This window comes from Polyodon spathula, chromosome 4 (assembly GCF_017654505.1).
Source record: "Polyodon spathula isolate WHYD16114869_AA chromosome 4, ASM1765450v1, whole genome shotgun sequence".
NCBI lineage: Eukaryota > Metazoa > Chordata > Actinopteri > Acipenseriformes > Polyodontidae > Polyodon > Polyodon spathula.
The window spans coordinates 57,666,172-57,692,833 of NC_054537.1; the positions used below are offsets into that span (position 1 = coordinate 57,666,172).

The 26,662-nt window shown below is 40.2% G+C and overlaps 1 protein-coding gene across 1 annotated transcript; it reads right to left on the reverse strand.

The window, feature by feature from the left end:
* On the reverse strand, positions 1 to 26,598 carry LOC121314661 (nitric oxide synthase, endothelial-like). Its single transcript, XM_041248134.1, has 26 exons — positions 26,302 to 26,598; positions 23,939 to 24,035; positions 22,924 to 23,072; positions 20,608 to 20,770; positions 17,989 to 18,080; positions 16,857 to 16,998; positions 16,349 to 16,488; positions 15,543 to 15,717; positions 15,000 to 15,101; positions 14,193 to 14,387; positions 12,618 to 12,682; positions 12,098 to 12,242; positions 10,209 to 10,313; positions 9,646 to 9,707; positions 9,017 to 9,133; positions 8,546 to 8,720; positions 8,189 to 8,324; positions 7,621 to 7,699; positions 6,327 to 6,511; positions 5,839 to 6,005; positions 5,022 to 5,232; positions 4,224 to 4,311; positions 3,658 to 3,779; positions 2,111 to 2,259; positions 1,778 to 1,972; positions 1 to 1,321 (listed from the first exon to the last, which is right to left on the reverse strand). Exons 1-26 carry the CDS (start codon positions 26,418 to 26,420, stop codon positions 1,190 to 1,192), a joined length of 3,507 nt encoding a protein of 1,168 aa, XP_041104068.1. The 5' UTR covers positions 26,421 to 26,598; the 3' UTR covers positions 1 to 1,189.
* Between the last annotated feature and the right edge of the window lie 64 nt (positions 26,599 to 26,662).

The following is a 26,662-nucleotide window of genomic DNA, read 5'->3' on the forward strand; positions in this document are numbered from 1 at the left end:
TCATTGAAAGTTTGTTTAATTTTATAACCAAGTTTCTTTTTAGTTTTATTGAGGAACATACAGATGACCTTCCTGCACTGCTGGACGTGGGATTCAGGTTCGAGGTTGTGTGAAAAAAGAATCCAGTGGAACACCACAGACAACGCTCAACAAACCTTTCAATATTAACAAAATTTAAAACAAAGCATCATGATTTCAAAACATCTGAGACTTTATTAATAGGTCAGTAAGAAGTATTCTGTAATTTAGGCTTTATAGAGGTTTAAAAATACATTTAAGAGAAAAACATAGAGCACATCGAGATGTTGTAGCGAAGGAATCTGTACAGGATAGGCTCCTTGTACTGTGGCTATAGCTATTATTAGATTTGTCTTTCTTAGGTCCTGAATTGTAATAAAATAAGTTATGAATAGCTTTTGCTGACTGGCAGCTGTCGCTATGGACCCTTTATGATGTTTGTATATCAGAATTGTACCACATTATTTTATCACAGGATAATGGGTTGGAATCTCAAGGAATGGGAATGGCAGACAGATTCTACTTGTCATGCAATAGAAAACCATACAGCATTGTGATCACCTACAAAAGTTGGAAGAAACAAAATAAAACAAAGCTTTTGATGCACCTAAACAATCATTTGCAAGTATAATTTTTTTTTTTTTAGTCATGAAATAAGGGTATTAGGGCAGTAGAATTCCTGTGAATGTCTTTGGGAGGCCCTGCTGAGGACTGCATGCGAGTGTAATTGAGTGTGTTCAGTATTACGGTGATTGTAACTTAAGAGAACATGTGTGATTTCATGTGTCAGACTTTATATGAAACCCCACCCATTAACACAACCATAAGTATGAGTGCTGTTCACATATCTCTCTCACAGGGATGAGATATCCCTGCCTAAGTGATAGAAAAAATACAATGAAATTTCTTCTGAAGACAAACATGCTTGAACAAGCAGGCTCAAGTTGGTTGGCTCAAACTGTTTGATGAACCTAATGTTAAGCACTTTGGAAACAATTTTGGCTTGAAAGGCTATATCAATGTAATGTTGTTGTTGAAGCAATAGCCGAAACGTTTGTCTGCTTGACTGAGTTATATATATTGTGTATATGCACATTATATGTGTGTGTGTGTTTATGTGGACTAGTGTGTGTAAATGTGGTAGTGGTCCCACTGGCAAGACAATAGCAAATTACTGCTCCGGCTTCCCCACACTCCCGTCCTTTTTCTGCTCCTGAAAGTGGCATCTGTATCGGATCACGGACCTAACTTCATGTGTACGCAAAGTGATGCCAAAGATATCCTCATGGTACTGGCTCTCGTCCTGCAAAAAAGAGGTTGTTATTTGATAGTGTTACTTGATGGCTAGTGAGTAGTTCTTTGCCTTAGGAAATAATGTCAAATTCGTGGCAATGGATGCCAAGTCAATGCAGAGGACACTGGGGTTCATGTTTTAGTAACAGTATGTAGCTTTACATTCTAACTACCCTGTTTCCCTACTGAATGTTTTCCAAACTACATTTCTTTCTTGAATCCTATTCATTCACATGAGTGTGGAATCATTAAAAAGAGACAGAAAGAGCTTGCAAAACTTTCCACTTTTATATTCTCAGCACTACTAAACTTTATTACTGCTCTACAGGTATTGGCTGCTAATTAATGACCATGCTAAGTTAGTAACGTTTTATTAGTTGACAAATAAGGCAAACTCACTTTCTGTGTTTGTCGTTCATTCTAGCTTATACTGTAATGTTAATTAAATCTGTAATAATATCCTCACCCTCAGCTTGCTGAGATACTCCCCAGCCTCATCAAGACTCATCCCCCCTTGTGTTGACAGGATCTCTTTCACCGTGTTCAGCACGTCCTTCGCCATGGTGACGTCTCCGCACACGTACATGTGACCCCTCTGCACACACAGCGTCCGGTACACCTCTGAGGCCAGCTGCTCCCGCAGAATATCCTGGACATACATCTGTGACGAGAACAGAACGCCATGCTACTCTACAGTAAACAATTTAGAACAGGGTTGGAACAAAGACCAGGACTGAAAGGACCAAGCTTGGCCACTCCTGCTCTATAGTGAGGGGTATGCATGCTGTCTGGACTGTACCTTCGGGGTGTGCTTCTCCCTGGAGTAGGCTGTGTATACGCCACTGAGGGCTCCCTTGCATTTCATGTCCTCCATTTCCTCCTTGTAAATGTGATCAAACTCTGCCTGGCGACAGCCGAATACCAGCACCATTTCCTTGGGCTTTTTTCCTAAGAATGGTGCATTAGAGAAATGGGTTATTAAAGGGTACATCAGCACTACATGACAAGTAAAACATAAACTATCCTACCTTGCTGTTCCGAATGTATATGGTCATTGTATAAAAATCTGTATGCGTCCAAACATTTGCTAATGCCGCACGAACAAAGTCCAATATCATTCTTCTGGAGCATCTCTTCTGAGCCAGAAAACTTGACTTCTGCATGTACTGTCAGGTGTACTGGTGCATGCCCAATGAAGCATTGTTTAAGCTACAGTATCTAATTTTCTATAAGTAAGGAACTTGTACCTGCTTTTGTTTTGTGTGGTAGACGTCCTTTACATTTTACATGTTTCCTTCGCATGATGTATTTTGATAAAAAACATACTGTTCCACTGCCTTATGGAAGTTGTGTCATTAACAGTTTCAATTCAAATTTTCCTCAGCAACACAGTGTGACTGTACACAGGGAATGTCCGAAATAATTCCAAACACTATCTCAACATGAGATTGTTCAGAAACTGATAGGGAGATGGAATTTGTGGCCGATTTCGACTTTGCCACACAACGGTGTGTAGATAATTGTGCATCTACACACCGTTAGATGTACAGCGTGAAAGATGTCTACTACACAAAAAGCGGGTACAAGTTCCTTCCTCATGGAAAATTAGACGGACCATGTTTGTCACTCAGGCTAGTGCGTTTCCACACAGAGGTAATACAGCTTATATAACGTTTCATTGGGCACGTGCCAGTATTTTTCACAGTACAGCACGGACGCCATGTTTTTTGGCTCAGAAGAGATGCTCGAGAACAGTGGTTTTTGGACATAGCAGTGTGCCATTATGCAGATGTTTGATTGAATACGGATTATTATACAATGACCAAATACATTTAAAATAGCTATGTGGGATAGTTTGTTTTATTTTTCACGTAGTGCTGATGTACCTATGTAAAATTAAAATGAAATGCACATTATGACACAAGCATTACCAGTACTGTATAGGATAAGATTAAAAAATTCTCTGGACATATTTGTTGTACAGAGACTGAACAGCACATTTTGCTCTGATTGTGACTTTTATCTGACCAACATGTTGATTTAAAGTTAGGTGGTGGTGCTATTTCTCCTTACTCTTATCCCAATTATTGTTACTGTAATGTGTTTTAATATGTTTTGAGTGCTGATGTTTCTGCTGAGTTGCTGATTGACTTCACGGTCTGTGTTCTGAGGACCCCCTTGTAGGACCCCACATAGGCTTGTGTCTTAATGGGTACTCTCCCGGTTAAATAGACAGTACATAAATGATTAGCAAAACAGATACAATGAGGGTATCTTAGTGTGCAAAACCCGAGAGCAAAGGAATGCTGATATTGCTCAAGAAATTATCTGAGGAGACCGGCTGACCTTGGTGCTCTATCTTGTACAGGCGCTGTTGCCAGAAACTCCTGAAGGGGGCGATACCAGTGCCTGGCCCCACCAGGATACAGGGCACAGAGTCATCAGCAGGCAAGCGGAAGGAGGGTGCCCTGTAAGGGAAGAGTGTAGAGCTGCAGCCGAGGACTGTGGTCTAGTGATCTAACAGGTGGGATATATTGGGTTCAAAACCAGCTTAACCTACGGGGAAGTCTAGTGCAAAGGTTCTCATACTTTTTTGTTTGGGCAACACCAAAGCCATTTACTTTTTACGATAGAAACATACAAATGGTTGTGCTCTTTGGTGTTAACAGTAGATTTAGTTTTACAGAACAACTTTTGCAAATTGTGCAAACTAGCTCACATACTTGTCGCTGCTGCCTGTATGCCACAAACATGATGAATTAAACCCCACAGATGATTAAGAAGTGGGTTAAGTAGAGATGAGTAAACCACTCCATCCATCAACATTTGACATAACCGAGGTCTCTTCACAGCCCTGAATACATCCCTCCTTTCCTCCTTCCATTCACACACCCATACACGGTGTCTATTACCCTCTGATGAAGCAGGGCACCTCCTCACCAGGCTTGAGCTGGTTCAACCATGTAGAACAGACTCCGAGGTGCAGGGGTCCTGTTCCATCTGGGGGGAGAGGAGAGGCTTATACACAGAGAAAGAGACAGAGACAGAGGCAGACAGACAAGTAAACAGATCGACAGGCATGCACACAGGCAGACAAACAGATAGGTAGATCTATAGGTAGGTGCAGGCAAACAATTAAACTGCATTAAAGGTGCAGGTAGACAGACAGACATTCATGCAGGCAGGCAAATAGACTGTCTAAAACCCCTTTCACACTGGTGCTCCTACCCCTGTCCCAACCCAGATTCTAACTACCTGAGTTACAATGTTGCATAGTGTGAAACTACGTACTTGGGTCGTACTCGATGCATGATGGGTGGTCATAAGCAGACGAAGCAACAAACAGCCACACCTGCATGAATGTTTTACTTCCATAAGCAACATTTCTGTTTATTCGGTTTCGCCATATTTTTGTTGATTGAGCCAGATTGCAGCAGGGATGAAGAAACATTTGCTCTAATCAACATTTGGACTGATGAATCAATCTAGAGAAGCTTGGATGGAAAGGTCTGTAAGAAGCTCCTTCCAGTGCATTGCATACGCGCATTTACTTGCTTCTATCACACAGGTCGACCCGGCTTCTTCCGAAAGCTCTGTGAAATCACATAGCCTACTTGCATCACACCGGGCTGCAACCCAGATAGAGCATGCCAATGTGAAAGTGGCTTAATAGACAGATAGGCAGGCAGATAGACAGACAGCTCTTTAACCTTGTGTCCTGTACTGCACCACAGCGACGGTGGCATGGACCTGGCTGGGGGTGGTCTCAGGGGAGGAGCTGATGGAGTAGTAGCGGGGCTGCAGCAGGGGCACCTGGCTGAGCAGGAGGGAGGAGGGCAAGCTGAGTGAGGGGAACTCCTCTAGAACCTCTGCCAGTGTGGGAGAGTGGAACCACTTCCACTGCTCGTAGTCATCGCCAGCCTGCGGTACAAATAACACTCACAACACAGTTGTCTGCTTTGCTTTGTGCTTTACTGTCACACCACAGTGAAACCACCAACCCCACTGCTCTCAGCACTACTCTGCTTTAAATCTTAAACGTTTTTTGTATTTTTTTTAAAACATGCACACTTTTTGTTATTTCAGACATTTATAGAATTTTCATGAAAAAAAACTTCCCCTAGAAAAGCCACATACACTAATGTTTAGAACAGTCTCCATTCAAATACATCCCACTAGCGTTTTTGCATAGGGTTGCTTCAACGTCCCTCTCATTAACTAAACACAATAAAAAGGCTTTCAAAAGAGGTCTGTGGTATATCAAATACATGTTTTATGGCAGCATTGTTTAAATGATTTAACTAGCTCTCCTGTGTGTCTGCACTGCCCTGCTGTCCCTTAAAAACAGTTCAGTACAATATTTTTGCAGTTTTACCATGCCTTTCCCATAGTCAAACTATCCATTTCCCACAGTATACCCTGGTTTGCCATGAGTTTGCCATAACTGCTTCACCATGCTTTCAATGTGCATTATTCCACTTTCCTATGCTTTTACTATGGGAAACATTTATTAGGGGCGTGTCCTACCTGGCTTAGTTTCTCCAACCTATTCTTGTCCTCATTTGCGCTGGCGAACTGGGACAGGGAGAGCAGGAGCTGGGGGCTGGGAGGGCTGCTGAGGTCTAGGAAGTGAGACAGAGCCTGGAGCAGGGTGCAGGGGGGCAGGCGGTTCTCACGCACCCAGCTGCTTTTACCTGCAGCAGAGAAAAAGAGTCCCATCAGCCTACAAAATCCACAATGCCCTGAACACATGGGATCAAGTCGTGAACTGTAAAATGTGATACTGTTCATGAGATTCACAGCAGAATCAGTCTACATATGGTACTACAAAAAGTTTTAGGCTTGAAACGATACCTAAGCAATGTCCTATTTATTTTCCACTTCCCTACCTATTTCTCAGAAGATTAAAAAAAAAACCTGATAAATTACACTGTGATTAATTCTGTAACTTCTGAAATATACAAAAATTTAAAAGCATTTTGTCCATTAAAGACATTTTGGTGTCCCCCGGTTACCATTCTTCTCCACCAGGATCTCCACCCCAATGGTCTCGTTGATGGGCGGGGCATCAGAGATGTGGGACAGCACGGCCCGCACCAGCTCGTCCTGATTGGTTGGAAAGATGCCCAGGTGATCCCCGGGGAGGTACTGTAGCTCCTTCTGCCCCCCTGTGTCCAAGCGCACCAGGATCGTCGTACGACTGCACGCACACACACAACACAATTAGTGCACACAAGTCAGAGCAGAGACACAAACCACAACGTCATTCCCACGTGGGTCTGTGCAAATACAGTCAGGGATGGCTAAGTCTGGAATCAGTGTTTTTGTTCCACTGAAATGCAATCTGGAAAAAATCTTGACTGGAATAGACTTTCTGTGCCAGATTAGATTCGGCCATCTCTGTACAGAGTCAGTGTAATTCCATATTAAACTGGGGCACAAAACCTACCAGGGTGCTGAAGATTAGTCTTTTCCTTTGACACAGTTCAGATGAAGCTACAACTGTATCCTTTAGAGCGATATTTTATCGTGTGTATTCTAATTTTGTACGGATTAGAAAGTGACAACCTAAATTCAATAACTGAAATATATTTAAATATGCAGGTTATCTTGTCTCTTTACAAATGGCAGTGTGGCGGAGTGTCCTGCCCCTAATGTATGTATGTATATATATATATATATATATATATATATATATATATATATATATATATATATATATATATATATATATATAATGTTACGCGCGCTGTTTTTATTATTATTTGTCGTCTTATTGGTTGCAGCACAGATGCAAAGCCGCCGCCATTAATTGTTACTGTTTTATATTTTTGATTTTAAAACCTTGTGAGGATACGTGACTGATCAGTTACTGATTATTAAACTAGCTGACAGTCACGCACCCTTATTAAACTCATGCAGACGATGGCCAAGGGGTAATATGATAATTAATTAATATCTAGTTAACCCCTCGGCCAGAATATAAAAGCCTGCAGCTGTCTGCACTCAGGGAAAAGGGTGTTCAAGAGTAGAGAACGAGTGAGGAGTTAGGAGGTAAAAGTGTTAAACAAGAGTAAACAATTGCTATACGTGCTGGCTAAAAACCAGCACGATACTTGTGTTTGGCCAACATGCCTTTTTGTTTGGTATTTTGTTTGGTAGTTTGCACCGCCATTCCTTGTTGTGGAGTTTGTATTGCTGGTCTGGCCTGCAGCTATCCTGTTCACAGGCAGGTTAAGAAAAGAAAGAAAAGCATCTACTTCTACATTTTGTATGCCAATACTAAATAAAAGGAATCTGAGTTGTTACCTGGATTTTGGGCTCTGCAGGTTTTGTGTTGAGATGACTTTAGTCTGAAAGACCTTCCTCTTGTGGAGCTTGGACAGGGCTGGAAACAGACAGACATAGGGACAGACTCAATTCACTGCAGAGCAAGAAGGAATTTTTTTGTCATTGGAACTTTCTGTACAATTGTTATCAATATCAAATTCATGTTTTCTTATTTCAGGAGGGTGGAAATCCATTTAAATCAACATCTCATTTTCAAGGGGTCCTGGTAGACAGAACATTGATACAGGTGTCAGAATGCTCAGACGTTGAACACACAACCAGATCAGATCTCTAAGCAGTGCTATTCATCAGATAAAAAGAGCTTTGGCACATTCTCTAGTGATTTGATAACACATAGGTCATGTACACACATCTGGGCTCATTACTGAATCACTAGATAATGTGACAAAGCTCTTTTATCTGATGAATACCGCTGTTTTTGTCTGAGAATGCAAAGGGTGAATTCCATTGCTTTTCGTGACAGAGTGGTTAGAATGTGACTCCACTATCCACTGGCACAGGCCCCTCACCTGCTGACAGTGCTCACCTGTGATCAGGTCTGTGGGTGTGGCCTCGATCACTGTCCTGTATTTTTGAGGTTGCCAGCCGTGATCCCCTGAGAACACATCCTCGTCCTGGTCCGGACTCAAATCACTCCCCACACAGAATGTGTCACAAGCAGCCTGAAGGCAGGAAACCCAAATTGCATTTATATCAATCCAGTATTGCATAATTGTGCATGCAGCCAGATTCTGAGACTATTAAGTTGACTTTATATTGAAAACTGGTATAAAAAAACTAGCCCCCAGAGGAGTATACAGAGGGACAGCCACGTCAGTGCATCAACTGTATTTTCTTTAAAGTGATAAACAGATGTAATAGCTATGTTTTATGGAGAGGTTACCCTGAAGATGTCCCTGGCCCAGGTCCTGAAGGACTCCTCTTGCCCGCAGAGCTCATCTCCCTCTCCCATCTGCAGGATGCGCTCCCCTCCCAGCTCGTCAAAGCGTGTGTCCACCGCATGGCCGAAAGCACAGAAGTGGGGGTATGCACTTGAGCCCAGACCAAACACAGAGAACCTGCGGAGGAATACGACAGACAGACTTAGGTGTTGGCGGGGTTGAGCTACAGGTATTTATAGTACTAGCACGCTGAAACATAGTCTCTTATAGTATTACCTTGTTTACAGTACCAGACAGGGCCAGACAGTGACAGTGTTGAGCTGCAGGTCTATATTTCTGTAGACAGGGTCAGTGCTGAGCTGCAGGTCTATATTGTTTTTGACAGGTTAAGTGCTGAGCTCCAAGTCTGTACTATGGGTAAGATAGAGCTAAAGTGCAGGTCTCTACAGTAAGGTATTAGACTGATTCTGTACCTGACAGTGCCCAGGGGCCCGACACTCTCTGTGGTGCTGGACAGACGAGGCTTTCTGTTCAGCAACTCCAGAATGGTGTCCATTTTAGACAGGCTGTTGAAACGCCTCTTGTAGCTCCTAAAACACACACAGACACACACACACACACACAACAGTTATAAATTGATTCATTTATAGAATGCAAACCATGTTTTTTATGTTCTAAAAACTGATCACACAAGTGAGAATAACCTAATAACACACAAGTTGCAATAAGCTTGTTTTATACATCTGTACCTTTACACTTTTTCAGTGGCTTATTTTTAATCAGTTTGCACTATTTTTGGAATTGGTATCAACGTAGTAAACTATTCAGTTTCTAGAACATGAGAAACATGCTAAAACAAACAACTGCATTGTTAGATCTGAGATACAGCGATCTTCAACAATGCGTACACCAGCTTTCAGGCCACTACTATATGTCTGGATCTTGGACTGGTCCGTACTCATGGTTTTACCCTGGTCTGGTGGTGTTATTTGTTTTGCAACTCTGTTCTGTTTCTGTACACGTATTATTGAAATAAAATGATCAGAATTGCAGCTGTATCGCATCCAGCAAGGCTCTACAACTTGAAGCTTCCGATACTCACTTCTGTGGTTCTGGTTGTTCTGAGGTAGGATGGGCCATGTCCATTAGTGCTTTGGCAAATCTCTAAAGAGGGATTCAATTATTGTTAGTGTCACAGAAAGATTGCCCATACAGATTTATTGCATTGAGTTTTAGTGTTTTAATGTGGGGTTGTAGGGTACAATGACCCCACTGTAAACTTTTGAACCCCACAGTGAATTTGGTCAGACATGACCCAATAAAAAAAATATATATTGTAGCCTGTATTACCTTTTAAGAATGTACAGAGTATTTGTTAATGTTGTTGCAAGCACAGTACTGACTTAGGTGTTCTGTCCAGTAAACCACACAGCACCACACAAGGGACAGATTCACCTATTATTAAATTTTAATCCATAGATGTGTCCTTTTATTTGACTGAATTTCCTCAATCTTTTGAGTATACACTGTGTTCAACAATAATGTTTTGACAGATATCCTAGAACTCATAAATGTAAAATGAGGTAGATTTGTGCTAACTGGAATCTGTGTAACCAGATAGTTTGTCTTGAGAAAAGAAAGATAAAAAAAAGAAAGTTTGATCACCTCTCCATTCTCTGGCGGGTCTCCATTCCCGAAGGTGCTGGTAACGACCAGGACCAGATTCTCATACTCCAGGTTGGCAATGTCATACTCATCCATGCAGACGACCTGAAACAGAGTGTGTCAGCCATCTCACAGCACCGCCCATCACTCAAACCCAACCAACAGAACACAGTCATTTAGAAGTGTGTTTTACATTATTATTCTTATCTTCTTATAGTGCATTATTATTACACAATTTGAACAGTGTGTGTGTTGTTGCTTTCTCTCGTAGTTTTGCATTTCTATTTAGATATGATGCTGAATGTTTCCCATGTTCTTTGCACATTTTGTTGTTTGTCTATAAATATAAAAGCATATTTGTACTGAAAGGCTAGCTTTCCGATAGTTTGAAACATGCTGAAACAAATCTCTTAAGCGTGTAAAAAGACTAATGACTTGTATTAACCTTGGAATGCTGTTACAAAAAGCAGCTTGTTGTTTCCTGAGTTTTTAAAAAATAAAGCGAGTGAGTGGTGCAGTCCAATTGTGATAGTCGCCAAAAAGCATGGCACCAATCGCTTCTGCGTTGATTTCCTTAAGGTAAATGCTATTGCCAAGTTTGACGCCTACCCTATGCCTGTGATCGACGAGCTGCTAGGTTCTTGTCAACTTTGGACCTGACGAAGGGATACTGGCAGATCCCCTTAACCCGCAGTTCACAGGGAGAAAACTGCATTTTCTACCCCTGATGGTCTGTTCCATTTTATAACCATACCATTTGGGCTACATGGTGCGCCTACTGCCTTTCAGAGACTAATGGACCAGATCTTACACCCACATCGTGCGTATGCAGCAGCATATATTGATGATGTGGTTATTTACAGCTCCACCTGGCAAGAGCATATGGCTAGGCTCACGGCCATCCTGCAGTCTCTGAGGGTAGCCCAGCTGACAGTCAACCTAGGTAAATGTGCATTTGCCAAATTAGAAACACAATATTTGGGATTTATTTTGGGACATGGGCAGGGGAAACCTGTCGCCACCAAAATCCAGGCTTTGATGGAGGCGGCAATCCCGAAAACTAAGTCCCAGGTGAGGTCTCCCTTGCTGTTGGCCGGTTATTACCGACAATTTATGCCACAGTGCTTAACCCTTTAGTAAACCTCACTAAAAAGTGTGCACTAAATTTAATTAAATGGACAGGAGAATGTCGGGGCGTTTGATACAAATAAGCAGAGAGACTGCCAAGCCCCTACCCTTATCGCACCAGATTTTAACAAGGAATCCAAACCAGCACTTTGCATGTTGGTCTGGGGGCGGTCTTCTCCCAGCAGGTCGATGAAGTAGAACACCCCATCCTCTACATAAGTAGTAAAATGCTCCCCCAGGAGCGTAACTATTCCATCCTTGAGAAGGAATGTCTGGCCATTAAATGGGCCACTCAGACCTTGCGCTACTACTATTGGGACATTCAATCTCATCACTGACCACGTCCCACTCAAGTGGTTAAGCAGGATGAAGGATAGCAACACCCAGTTAACTTGGTGGTATCTGCTGCTGCAACCCTTCATGTATTTTATGACACACCGTGCAGGGAAAGATCACCAAAATGCAGATTACTTTTCCTGGGAGGGGAGTGTAATGGGGAAAGTAGATTCAAATAAGAGCTGTTTAACTATGAACTGTCTTGTGTATATTATTGTTGAGCACCACATCAACACTACACCAGCGCACTGCAAACCACTTTGCCATAGGCGTGCACGGATCTTCACATCCAGAGACCCATAACACGTATGCAAATATATGTCTTTGTCTGAAAAAATCCCTAATTGGCGTAGTCACAATTACAAAAACCTCTGAAGACCATTGTCGAAAAACGTATTACATGAGCAACTTCCTCTCTCACTGACCTTAGGGTCGAAGGCCCGTTTGAAGATGTCACACAGCATGTGTGCATAGGTCTCAGATTTGCCTGTCTCCGTGGCATACAGGATCCTGGCTTTCACTCGCTTTGCCATGGCATGGCACATCAGACTGGCGGAAAACTTCACGGCCCTGAAACAAAAACGGAATTTTTTCATTCTTACAGAGTCCTGGGTTTTACACATTCCAAAGTAACTATGAGAATAACTTAAGACGAGCCCCCATCTGCTGGGAAATGCTTGTGATGTGCAGAGGATTCCAGAGATTCTGTTAGCCCAGCTAACACAGCTGCATAATTATGTTCAATTGATAAGACGGCTGTGCTGGAGCAAAACTAATGACGTAAATCTTATCTGTTTTGCATTTTCATTACCTACATCTCAAAAGTGCAGTTTTGAAAGAAACACATATTATAGCAAACCACTAAACACTAATCAGAATAAACAATAAGTCACTAAGAGGTGAATGCCCAAATAGGAGTGTGGGTTAGTCAGCAAGCAGCCTTACTCTGCGATTTCCTTGAAGCTTATCTTCTTCTTGGTAGAGAATCCTGGGAGCTTCCAGGGATCAGGCTGAAAGAGAGACAATCACCGTGAGGAAGAGAGATTTTTCACATAGCCCTAATTAACGCAAATAATAAAAATATTACTGTAGTATCAAGGGCTCGTGTTGTACATTGCTTATCCAAGGGCAATTCTTTATTTGTGCACCTTTCACTATTCACAGGTGAAATGAATTTAGTGTGAGAATGATTGTTTTGTTGGATCCAGGGATTTTATAGGATTTTGTTTTGCACATTGGAGAGCAGGCCTTTTGGGGTGCACCATGGTTGGTGATTTTATTTTTTTTTTATAAAAAAAAATAATAATCAGATTTATTTGTTTTAAATCAGATTTTTTTATTTTTTATTTAAATCAATTTTTTTTCTTCCTTTTTTTTAATTATGGATTTTTTTTTGTTGTATCGTAGTTGTAGCTCCATACCAAACTCAATTTCTCAATCTTAAATGCGTAAATAAAGCAAGTTATTTATCATTGTGGCATCCTCCAGATGTGAAATACAATATGTGAACTACAAGAATTTAGCGATGGAGTATGCCAGAGAGAAATCTCCCTCACTCATCCCAGTCACTCTTTCTCATTTCTTTCTTTGATTTCCTCTTTCTGTGTCAGTCCAAACACATGCAGTTGTTACTTAGGACTACTTTTCTTTTTATACTGTGTTCAACTGTTAAAGTTTTTGATTGCGCCACTAAATAGACCTGGTTTCAGTGGGTCTTAACACAGTGCTCAATTGTCTGATTGGGACCCCATTGCTTCGGTGAATATGTTACTGATGGGATAGGTGCTCTATAACGGGGCTAGTCATGTCTTAAGAATACCATTTCAGTGCAGTATATTTTTTACATCTTCGTTCCATTTACATGCCATAGAATCGGGGGCAAGCGCATATCACCGCGAGGCTCAGTTTTGAATGTAGAAGTGGCGATCATGTCAGGCAACAGTAACACAGAGCAAAAAAAAAAAAGGCAGAAACGCAAATAGTAGGTCACTCGCCGAGAGAATATATAAACCATTTTACACAACACAGGAAATTGCTATATTAATAGAAGAGGTAGAGGCACGTAGGGCAATCAGTTATTATTTATAATAATTATACAAGGTACATTATTTCATGGCATTGAGATTACTGCATGTAAAGTGTAAAATACTGATTCATTTTCTAGCGTGACATGAAGTGCCGCATCACGTTCCCTCTGAGCTTGTAATGTACTAGCGCTTCAATATAACCAGGGTTTAAATTCTCATGGTTTTTTTTTTTTTTTTTTTGCATTTGAGTGCATGTTCATGCATTTGTGTATGTTTCAGTATTTAAGGTAATGTTAGTAAATAAAATTAAAAAGTTTCCTTGAGAAACTATATAAAATAGATAGTAAATGAAAAAATTATTTTAATCGATGACTTCTTTAAAAAAAAATCAAGTGATTTAACTCATGATTTAAATCAGTGTTTTAAATGGATGATTAAATTCAGCCAACCCTGGGGTGCACTGTGAGAGAGATGCCATGCTGGTTTGGGGTACCTGGTAGTAGAAGGCAGGTGATATGAAGTAATTCAGCATCTCCTGGTGGAAGACAGGGGTGATGCTGCCAGAGATGGGCGGGACGATCCACACCCAGTCTGCAGGACAGCCCCCCCGCATGCGATACTCATTCTCCATGTGCTTCATGAAGGACTCTGTGGCAGCGTGGTGGTCCACGATCGTCACCTTCGCCAGCTGCAGACACAGACACACACACACATATTTTTACTTTGTGTACCTCTTGATATCAACAGTAGAAAAACAGTAAGAAATACCTGAATTGTGCAGACAAGCCTTGGACTCATTTTCTTTATGTTACTTTTAGTGATAGCATTACTCATGGTGCTGAGGAACCTGCAAACCAGATGGTAGTGCTGCATAGAACAGCCTCATCTAGCCTTTGCATCTCTGAAAGTGCCGAGGCTTTTAAATTTTCTTAGTTGTACAGGTCCATACAATGATGGTGAATGGTGCTTTTACAAAAAGAAATCAAGAAAAATATACTGATTTATAAAAAGACAAATCAGATGAACATTAACCACAATCCTGGAAAAGTCAGTGTAAAACACAGAAAATCAGAAGTTACATCCAATATCATCCATTGCGTTATACAGTTAGTAGGGCTGGAGATTTTCAATTTAATATCAAAAGTTTTTTAACATCACTATTTTTTTCTCAAATTTCTATTCACCATGCCACCAGATTGCAGTGCTGGTCAGTTACACCTGTGTACCTACGCTGCCCCAGGTTGGTCCTGGGGTACAGGTTTGTGCTCTGAGCAGCAAGTTGGTGTTGAGACTGTGTTACCTGGTAGCTGTGCAGCACAGCAATGTTGATCTCCACCACAGCCTTGTCCTTCCAGAGGGAGGAGGTCTTCTTGGTGTCCAGCCCCATCCGTCTGCCCACCTCCTACAGCAGAGAAACAAGGAACCCAGAGGAATGACAACTGCTTGTGCAACACAGAAATGACATTGCTAATGTTAACAGATAAGACATCTGATTTAGTCTTGGGGTTGTAAGTTGTAGGTGTTGAAACGAGCAGTCCAGAGCTTTATTCCAACCAGGTCTTTAAATGTTAAATTAGCACAACAAAGGTTTGGGAACGAGAAGAAACTGTTCGGCACCATCAAAGCCAGTCCCTTATGACCATTTGTTCCCTTCCTGGGGTATCTCATTTTATAGGATGCGCTTTGCCATGGTTAACTATTGCTTTTACAAGAGGTAGGCTGAAGACAAATAGTGTTTTTCTAAATTCTCTATGCAGATATTTTGTGATTATTTCAGCAGCAAGCCCTGTGTTTTTCAGGAAAATACCTGATTTGTCATTAAAGTAAAAAATAATAATGATACCTCAAGGATGTTGTATCTGTAGTTGTCGCAGAAGTTTCTGACTCCGACCTCTGAGCCCAGGTACCACCCGTTAAAGGGGGCTGCTGTAAACTCCAGCCCCCCAATCTCAAGCATCATACTGGACACTGCGGGGAGCGCATACCACTTCAAATCCAGTTCCGCAAACCACTCAAACCTACCAGAGACAGACAGAGAGACAGAGACAGACGAGGCATCAATTTAAATTACTAGCAATAAAACATGTGTACTGATCACTGGCAAGTAATGAAAATACTCCTGGGTACAAGGTATGAACAAGGTTTTTTGATACCTTTTTAATAGGGTCAGCTAAAATATGTATATAAAAAATATGACCACAAAAGGATCTTTAGATGAGGTGGAAATCGAAGGCAAAGAAAATTCCTCTTATGACTCAGAAATATTTAAATTTCATATACATAAAACTAAGGACATTTCTAAATCAATATTCTTCATAGCCAATATACTTGTCACTATCTTACAATCTGTATTTCTGGTCCCACTGCAACTGTGGCAGCAGTAAGTAAATAAATACCTATCTCTATCTTAAATCTCTGCATCTTTAAACAACAAAGTTATTTTTGGTAGATGTATCCCTTACAGTAATTCTCTTCAAAGGTGAAATAACTTTCATAATAAATATTTCATTTTTGGCCATCACTTATAGAGTCTTGTCGTTCATACTTTTATTATAAAATGGATAAATATACAGTGCTAGAAACAGAAGCCACATCTACACAGCAGTGGCTGGCTCTGTGGTCAGTGTGCACCATGCGCTCAGGACTCACGTGGGGTGTGTGATGGACACCTCCAGGACCAGCTCAGCTGGCAGCTCAAAGAAAGCAGGTTGCTCCCCCCTCGCTTGCAAGATCAGGGGCAGGATGTCGAAGCGCCCGTAACGAGGCTTCCAGCCCATCTGGATGCAGAGCTGTAAAGACAAGCACAAGATGGGCTGGGGCAGACATAGACATGTGCCATAGAATAAGACGTAGAACTGCATACAGAGCTGTGAGAACAACCACAAGGTGACAGTAAACTAGAGCAGGACACAGTCATGCACCAGTGTACTATTTAACAAAGTACTGTATATTACCCCATGCAGAGCTGCAAGGACAAGCACAGGGTGACAGTAAACTGGAGTAGAATCTGCCATGTCTACTGTAGAAAAGGTTATAGTACTGAACACGCATAGTGACAGTATACTGGAGCAGTACACAGTTATATTTCCATTAGTCTGTAATCAATGAAGTGTTGATTGGGTGCAAGAGAGGTTATCCCAGCTGTTTTCAGACTGACCTCTGTGAGCTCAACATTGGCGGGATCCCCAATGACTGTGTTGTCTGGCTGGCTGTACCCGGCATAGCGAATCAACTGAGGACTCCAAATGCGGAAATCCGTGAGACCCTCTGACCTTTGCGGGAAAACTGTGATGGCCGATCTGCAGAGAGGAGGTAGAACAGAAAAAAATGTATGAACAAGAGGAGGCTGTTTCCAAGTAGTTGATTGATCCCAAACCTTTGTCAAGTCAGCTCTTAAAGGAGCCCAATGATTCAGCATAGCATAGAAGGAGTGTATGGTGTGAAGAGGCATGGAATCTGGAAACCGTTATACTGTGGCATGCCAGGAGGTTCGGATCAGAAGTGTAGCATGAGTGACTGATCCCTACAGCTAAGATGAAGTAATGGAAAATGATAGACTGCTCCAGACAGGAGGCAGGCTCATTTGTACAGTGGATAACGGCAGTGCTTGCATGCGGGGGAGCATAGTTGGTGACTGACACTCAGTTCCTCCCAGTGGATCAGATATAGGTACCCACACCTCAACCGGCTGAATAAATATGGTTTAAATGACAATAAAATGTACCACCCTTATTTTTTTTTTATTTTTTTTGCAAAAAAAATATGCATAAATGTGTTGGCCAAACAAACTGGATTTGTTTGCTTGTCTGATAAAATAATAATAATAATAATAATAATAATAATAATAATAATAATAATAATAATAATAATAATAATAACTAGCGATATTATCGCATAAACAAGAGCGATCGGGGTGCGGCCCTTTGTTTAATTCTGCAAGTGTGTCATAAAGTTATAAGAAACTTAGACAAGTAGACAAAGGTTTTGGCTAGTGCCCTCTTCAGTGTAACGGAGATATTAGTCAAAAGGTTACCATCTTGACTTAGTTTCTTTTAGTTTTACCTTAAAATTGTTATTTATCTATGGTGTTCAGATGAACTCAAAGATGTGTTACTAATGTATTTTTTAATAAGAGGTGGCTCGATTACATAAACTCGGCCCAGCCCTTAACTCTGCACCTTTTAATAGTGCCACCCATAGTGACAGAAGAGCTTGCGGTTTATCCAGACCTTGGCTTGGCTGAGTATGCAGACTCTACGCTACACAGACAAACAATGTACTCTCCTCACCGCAGGTTGCCCTTGTTGGTGGCATACTTTATGTGGGTGCAGATGTGAGTAAACATCTCATTAGCCGAGCTGCAGTCCCGGGCGTCAAACACCTGTGGAGCCACAAACAAAAGATTGTTACACAACAGCCCTGACTAGTTGATACCAGAATTCAAACAGTACCAATGATGAAACACTTGCCAGTAGCAGACCTGCAGAAAGTCAAACACTTGTCATTTAATGTATTATGTTTCTTTTAGTATTTCTAAGCCTAGAGTTTTGTGTGACCAAAAGCATCCTGGAGATTTCACAGTAAATTAAATATTTAATAAATTTGATTTCTGCGTGTCTGTAAGATTGGTGTTGGCCTCTGCAAATACAAACTGACAACAGCTCTAGTTTTCATTAATCTTTTTTTCTTTTGCGACTTATGTGAGGCATCAGGTTGCGAGGGGAACATATAGTAAATAAATGCCATGTTAACAATACATAATTACCACAAAACAATTGTAACAATTGAATTTCTAAAAAATTGAATTATATATATATATATATATATATATATATATTATATATATAATATATATATATATATATATATATATATATATATATATATAATATATATATATATATATATATAACTCAATTATATTTACTGTAAAACAATTAGTACCATGTTATGCTATGCTAACTCATTAGATTTACTGTAAAACACCCCATAACTTTTCTGCAGTTTTCCTAAAAATACCCAATAAATACCCAGTTGGTCATGTCTGTAAATAGGAAGAAAAACAAGAAAACCGGGGGATATTACATTGGGGTCTGAGAGATATGTAACACCGACTAACTATTTGTGTCACAACATTTATTTATTTATTTTATTTTTTTATTTTTTGTTCCTGGGTAGTAAGTGTTATTTCCTAATTGCTTATGCCTCCAAAGTATAGAAAATGGCTATTATTCCCCACAAACTTTGCTTTTGTGACCAGGACAGTGATATTTCAAAATATCACTATTTCCACTATTTATACTGTATTTACAGTATAATCGTAAATCTCGAAAAACTACTCACTTCTAAATCTTTTGTAATCATTTTTGTATAACTTTAGTATAAATACATGTTAATTTGGATTCATATGTTGTTTTTTCTGACTTTATGTGAACAAAAAGACACACATTTGCTCGTTTTCCCATTAGAAATAGTGATATTTTGAAATATCACTGTCCTGGTCACAAAAGCAAAGTTTGTGGGGAATAATAGCCATTTTCTATACTTTTGAGGCATAAGCAATTAGGAAATAACACTTACTACCCAGGAACAAAAATTGTGTTACATAGTGTAATGTATCACAAAGAACTTACCCATGTTTTTTTTTCTTTTTTTTTTTCTCTCAAATACCTTGAGTCAAATACCCTGAACCACAGCTCCGTTAGAGCCAAGAGCATGGTATTTAAGTAGAGTAACAATGTATTCTATTACAAACAGACTCTTGTGTGGTGACTTTTTTTGTAGGGGCTACAGTATGGAAATCAGTGTTAGGCCATTTTCACCAGGGTAGGTTAGCACTGTTTTTTGTGCAAAACCAAAAACAAACTGTTAATGTTACAGAACTAGCAAGTAAACACTATAAATAACAATGAACACATTAAATAAATTATAGTGCATAAACCATAAATTGCAACCAAACTGCTCAAACCATTACTAGATATGTTTATTGTCCCCAAATCAGAACACAAGTTTGAACTTTCTCAACCTTATAAGGACCAGATTTTTAAATATAATTCAGCCGGCTCGAGAAGAAGTCGAGTGCCTCCAACCCCAGAGAAGTCTGTTTATTCAACGTATACCGACACCCTGAAGGGCCTGATTGCATTTAATCCAGGTCAAAGAGTGAACTTGAAAAAAAAAAGATTTAATTGAAACATACAAAAGTAAGTAAATATTTATTTTTGTTGTATAGAATTTTACATTGCCATGAAAAGATCCATTTATTTTCTGTGAGTGCAAGATGCTGTTATTACGCGCCAGAATGGGAATAATAATAATAATAATAATAATAATAATAATAATAATAATAATAATAATAATAATAATAAACATGTTCTGTGGAATATATATATATATATATATATATATATATATATATATATATATATATATAAGTCATTTAATTGTCTGAATGTACAGGGCTTTTGAAAAGTCATAGGTATGCTACGCCATCGCTGTACATTAGATTCTCATCGCAACGAGGCAAAAGAACAGTATAATCAGTGTGGGCTGGGAATTTTGAAAAACCCTGAATGCTACTAGTTTATTTAAGAGCAAGTCCATTCAGATGTGCCTTTCATTTCTTTTTTACATTCCCTTGCTTCTTTATGATATTTGCAATCATCCTGAATGGTTCTATGTTTTCCTGCTCCAATAACAAAGTATTATTTTCACTAAATCTGCTCTTACCTTGGTTTGAGCTTGTCTGGACAATCCTGCTGGGAAAAGTGCTGGGACTAAACAGCCTTCGTGAATCCATGCAAATCATGTGACAATGTGAACTTGAAAGGTCAGTGATGTGTACGAAATGTGGGCCATTACAGTGCTAGTTTGCTTTCTTCCCTTGACTCTTTGCTTTCTTCCCTTACCTGTAGCTTTGACCACTGGATGCGCCCGACACAGCGGGAGGCGTTCCTCCAGGCCATCTTGGCACCGAAGATCAGCTCTGTCTCCTCCAGCTGGTAGGAGCCCGTAGCTCTGATATCACTCTGCACCGTGCTCAGACGCTGCAGGTGTGCCTGGGACTGGGACCTGCATCAGAGACACACAGAATCAGCACAGCCCTGCTGGGGTAAGCGCACAAACTGCTCTGGACTGTTTAGAATTGTACTGCAAGTGTATGTTTCAATGCTAATATATATTTTCTTGAATATTTTCTCCTTCCAGCTTTACTTTTTGTGTCTTTGTTATAATTGCTTGCTTCATCAAGAATGGCATAGCTATGATGAACAAAAAACACAGTGACTCAAAAATTAACAACAAGTAAACTATATATATATATATATATATATATATATATATATATATATATATATATAGTCAATCTCATGTTATCCTTTGAAGCCCTAAAGTGTGCTGTTTTACTTCACTGCCTGGGATCTGAAGGACAACGGATTACAGGTACAACTTTCAATTCTGCTGTGACTGCTTTAGCAAGTCACTTACCCCTAAAATGGATGTGCTTGCTGAACGCTACAAATTTCGTCAGCACACACAAAGGCCTGATGAAACCATTACTCAGTATACAGCTCCCCTGCGTCAGTTAATCACTCCACGCGACTTTGGGGATAAAGAAGACAAAGTGTTACAAGATCAGATTGTGGAACGCGCTTCAAACTCCAGAATCAAGATTTATAAACTTATAAACTTTTTTAAAAGTATTTATTTATTTATTTATTACATTCCCATAGCCTACAGCAACTGGCACTATAGCGCACATTAGCATAAGTTTGTGGAGAGTCGGGCAAGATAGCGTTAGCGCCAAAGCAGTACTTTGCGGAGTACTCTGCTCATTTTGCTGTATGAGTCATTGTTGTTTGTCAGCATCGATTGCTCATTTTCTACTCCTGATGATCTTCAGAGACTAATGGACCAGGTCTTACACCCACATTGTGAATATGCATCAGCATATATTGATGATGTGGTTATTTACAGCTCCACCTGGCGAGAGCATACGGCTAGGCTCATGGACGTCCTGCAGTCTTTGAGGGTAGCCCAGCTGACAGTCAACTTTAGTAAATGTGCATTTGCCAAAGAAGAAACACAACATTTGGGATTTATTATGGGACATTGGCAGGTGAAACCCGTCAGCATCAAAGTCCAGGCAATCCCGAAAACCAAGTCCCATGTGAGGTCTCTCTTGGGGTTGGCTGGTTATTACCGACGATTTATCCCTGAATATGCCACAGTGGTCAGTTCTCTAGTAAACCTCATTAAAAAGAGCGCACCAAATTCAATTAAATGGACAGGAGAATGTCAGGAGGCATTTGATACTATTAAGTAAAGACTCTGCTAAGTGTCGACCCTTATCACACCAGATTTTGATAAGGAATTCATTTTCCACATCAACGCTTCAGATGTGGGTCTGGGGGCAGTCTTGTCCCAGCAGGTCAATGGCGTAGAACACCCCAGTTCATTCCAGGGTCAGTTGGAAGCTGGCAATCCAGGAAGGGGTCGAAGTCAAAATACCAGAAGTCATCGCCTTAACACAGTAAGCAGTGTGCCAATCATGGATACATTTTTGCACTAGCTATTGATGGGGGCGTGACTAAGGGTATTTCAGGGGCTGTGACAAAGCAATCTGCTCCTTTGTTATGGTTACTGCAAGGACCTGTAAAGGAGACCGACTGTAAATGTACAGTGAGTGTTATTTGTCATTGTTAGATGGCTAACAATAACTGGGAGCTGTCACTAGAAGCCAGCACCACTGTTTTACGATCATTGTCTTGCACCATACCTGCACACAGAGCACTCACGTTCTGGAGAAGTGACCGTGTCTGTGTTGTGTGTTATCATTAATAATGTCTTATTATTTCGGGACTGAAACCTTTGTTTTGCATTGAGCGATCCACATGGCTGTGTAGGGCCCATGCTTATTATTTAAGTGTTGTTTACACACAACCAAGCCAAATGAAGAGCTGTTTAATTGTGAACTGTCTTGTGTCATTTCCGGAGCACTGCATCACCACTTCACTGCAAGCCACAAATTCACAGCCCCCTAGACGTTATCGTGGCAAAATCTGGTATATATGTGTGTGTGTGTGTGTGTGTGTGTGTGTGTGTGTGTGTGTGTGTGTGTGTGTGTGTTTATATATATATATATATATATATATATATAATATAAATTTTAAATATAATATAAAATATAAATTTTATTTATACAGTGTCTCTCTCCCTCTCCTTACCGTTTGATGGAGGTGTAGTACTGGTTGATGAAGTCTGTTGCCATGCTCAGAAGCCTTTCTCTGTTGACAGGCTCCTTTGGAGGTTTGTGGATCATCTGCTCAGGGAACATGACTGAGCCCAGACACCTCTGCTCTCCACAGGGCACCTCCTGCAAGCACAGGACTGGTTACTGACTACCAGAGAAAATGTATCTACTCGTATCTACTCACGTCTGTGTGCTTGAGCAATGGCTCAATGGGGGGTGGAGATGTTAATTCCTTTGTCTTCATTTAATTCCAGTCTAATTGGAGGTGATAGAAATTCCTTTCCAACTATTATCTTTTGGAGAGGTAGATTGGTGGAGGAGGGGTGTTGCTCCATCTCAACCCACATAGATAGCGGCTAATAGGGATCAATTATCGAACAGGTATGGAGACTAACTAATTCATACACCCCCCCCCCCCCCCCCCCCCCCATAAACACACACACACACACACACACACACACACACACACACATACACACACCCCTCCTCTAGAGATCAGATCAATGGGGATCAATGTTACTGGAAGAGGAACAGTTGCTTCTATCCATTCTAGCACAAAAAGACAATCTTATAATGAGCATCCTTTTCCATACAATCCACTATTACTACCTGTCAAACTTAACTCTGTGGCACACTTCTGGCACATGTATTTACCCCTCCTGTACACACTCTATTGGTATTGAACTGACACTGTGTACTGTACTGACTGTAGACTTATTGCAGTGACACTGTGTTCTGTACTGACTGTAGATTTATTGCAATGACTCTGTGTTCTGTACTGACTGTAGACTTATTGCAATGACACTGTGTTCTGTACGAACTGCAGACTTATTGCAACGACACTGTTCTATACTGACTGTAGACTTACTGCAATGACACTGTGTTCTGTACTGACTCCATATTTATTGCAATGACACTGTGTTCTGTATTGACTGTAGACTTATTGGAATGACACTGTACAGTACTGACTGTAATGTTTTTTAACTAACCATCGTGGACTGCATGTGCAGGGTGTCGTAGAATAGCTGGCCGGTCTCCCAGTTCTTGATCCGTATATACTTCTGGATCTTCATGGGACAGGAAGAGCTGTGAAGAGAGATGTTCAAATACAGAGTAATGTATTGACTGCCCATTGCCACAGTATACAGCACCTACTAAGTGCCATAAAAAGTGAGAAAAAATTGTTCCTTTAGCATTGTACTACACACTGGAGAGAAGGGTCAGTACTTTCCCACCTTACTTTAGAACATTTTTCTAAAAGGTGAGAAAATAAGTCACTTCAAATGTAACTTATTTGCTTGTCCATTTCCTTTTTTATGATATTTGTAATTAGTCTGAGTGGTTCTGGGTTCTGAGGCTCAAATATTGAGTTATTATCATTTTTCTCTATACCTGTCTTTATCTGGCTTCTCAGGAGAATCCTAACCCCCTCATTCCATTCAAACCATGAGTCCTTCAAAAGACATCCAATTTTATTAAAATCTTCTGACTTTGCTATCCCAGTCTACTCTGTAACATGACTTGAATGGAATAAGGAAGTTTGTTCAGTATAAGACAGTTAGACTTTTCCTGACAAGTTTCCAGACAGGTTAAGACGCGTAGGGAGAAAAATGGTAAGAACTAAAATTTTGTTCAACAGAACTCACCATAACTACACACATCAGAAAAAGGCAAGGGGGAATTGACAAAATTATAACAATGACATTTGGAACAAAAGCTTTTTAAGAAAATGTAGATCACAAAGTTTCTATCAGAACTTGAAATAAAGTTTTGCCCTTAATAAAACATCAGCTACAGTAGAACTGCTCTGCTGGATAAATATGATTAAGCCCTGCTTTTAGATGTTACCCTTTTTAGTACAGAATATATCCATAGTACCTAAATATGTTGCGTGTGGTGTTTTAATGTTGGTGTATAGTCATCGGTACACGGGATATAAACGGGTCTGTGTAACAGGAGTGTTTAAAATGTATATTTGTATTTAGGCACGAGGATTGCACAGCACTTCGCGTGCAAGTAAAATGTAATAATATTTGAGCACGGGGAATTGCACTTTATTAATTCACGTGCAGTTGTACCGAGACTCCAATTGAATGATTGATTAGCAGTCGAGTCACGGTACAGCTGCATAAAAGCAGCATGTTTTCACATACTCAGAGTTGTGTGTTCAGTGAGTGGAGAACGGGATTGGAGACAGAGGAGAATAATAATAATAATAATAATATTTTTTTAAAAAAAAAAAGCTCACCGTGTTTTGTCTGTATAGTCCATTTTGTCTGTCTGTTTATTTTGGCTACCAGTGCTGTGTCCTGCGTTTTTTGTTTAATATAACCGTTTATTTTCTGTCTGTCTGTTCACCAAAATCCATCTCTCTTGTTGTTTTTTTCCTGACTCTGGTCTGACGCCACCCACTCCGACCGTCTTTGTGACAACCATTCACAAAAACCTGTCTGAGTTTTTTAGTTCTGGTTTGGTAACTTTATTGAGTGTGCTAATGCTGATTTGGAGTAAAGAGCTTTGAGAATCTATCACTGTGACCGGGAGAATAACATTAATACATTTTGCTAAAGTTTCCAGAATTTGATTATCCTATCAATTAAAGACTTGTGTTCCATGCAAAATGGTGCTCTCATAATTCCAATATTATTCCCCTGAGTGTAATGAACACGCAGTGGTATCCCTACTTACTTGACGTTATCATTTAACTCTTTATTTGATATAGTTTCTCATAGTTGTATGTTTTTTTTTGTATAATGTTTAGTTTTAATTTTTCTGTGCAATGTGTTTGCGGGCAAAAGAACTTGCATTATTATCAGATTGCTTTTGAGTGAGGGATTAATCTTAGCCCAAATATCTCCTACAGATAGTTACTCAAAGATTCACAATCCTTATTGTTAAATAAGCAATGTGCCTACAATGCATTCCCAAAATTAAAAACATACAAACTTAACTCTAGAAAAAAAAAAAATAATAATATTTTTTTAGAAAAGAAATACAAGAAATAATTATATACAATTTTCACTTGTTTTAGTGAAATTAAAGTATGTTTCAACATAAAAATGGTTGTGATTGTTCACCATGCCCATTCTTTAATGGGCTTCCTATTGCTTTGACATGTATTCACAGCTTTATACTTTACGTCACTTTGCTACATTTTTACCAAGTTAAACCTGTGCACAAAAAGGATCATTGAGTTATTTGGAACTGGTAAATAGCCATTCCATATTTGAATTTGAAAGACCTCTTTCTTAACCCTATAGATAACAGCCTCCTGAGATAGGTTTCATTGTAAGTATACAAGGCAAGTACCTTAAAAAGGCAATGGCTCCACAGCTCAATCAGTCTTACTCACCCATGATTAGCAGTGGAGTTGGAGGCTCCAGCAGACCCCGGGGTGGGATTCCTGTTCACATCCAGGGAGGCCCTCTGATCTGTGGAGGTCATGTCTGTGGAGTTCATCTCTGAGCCCATTCTAGCCTCTTCATCTGCTCTGTCACAATTTAAAGACTTTTAACCCCAGCCCTGGTTCCTCCCTCTGTGCCTGCCTGCCTCTTTTCCTACCGCCCAATTCCCCCTGGCTCCTTGCCCTCTCCATCACACCGTATATATACAGCCGTGACAGTGTTTACCAAGTGTGAACCTGTTTTTTAATTAAACCTGTCATCCTGAATGGGTCGATGCTTCTGATTCTCTCTCTCTCTCTCTCTCTCTCT

Bases quoted from the DNA above. Each gene is read 5' to 3' on its own strand.
- LOC121314661 (XM_041248134.1), bottom strand. From the start codon at position 26,420: ATGGGCTCAGAGATGAACTCCACAGACATGACCTCCACAGATCAGAGG. The intron at 24,036-26,301 runs GTGAGTAAGACT...CTCTCTTCACAG, and splicing joins AACTCCACTGCTAATCATGG to CTCTTCCTGTCCCATGAAGA. The intron at 10,314-12,097 runs GTCAGTGAGAGA...ACTCTGTTTCAG, and splicing joins AACGGGCCTTCGACCCTAAG to GTCGTCTGCATGGATGAGTA.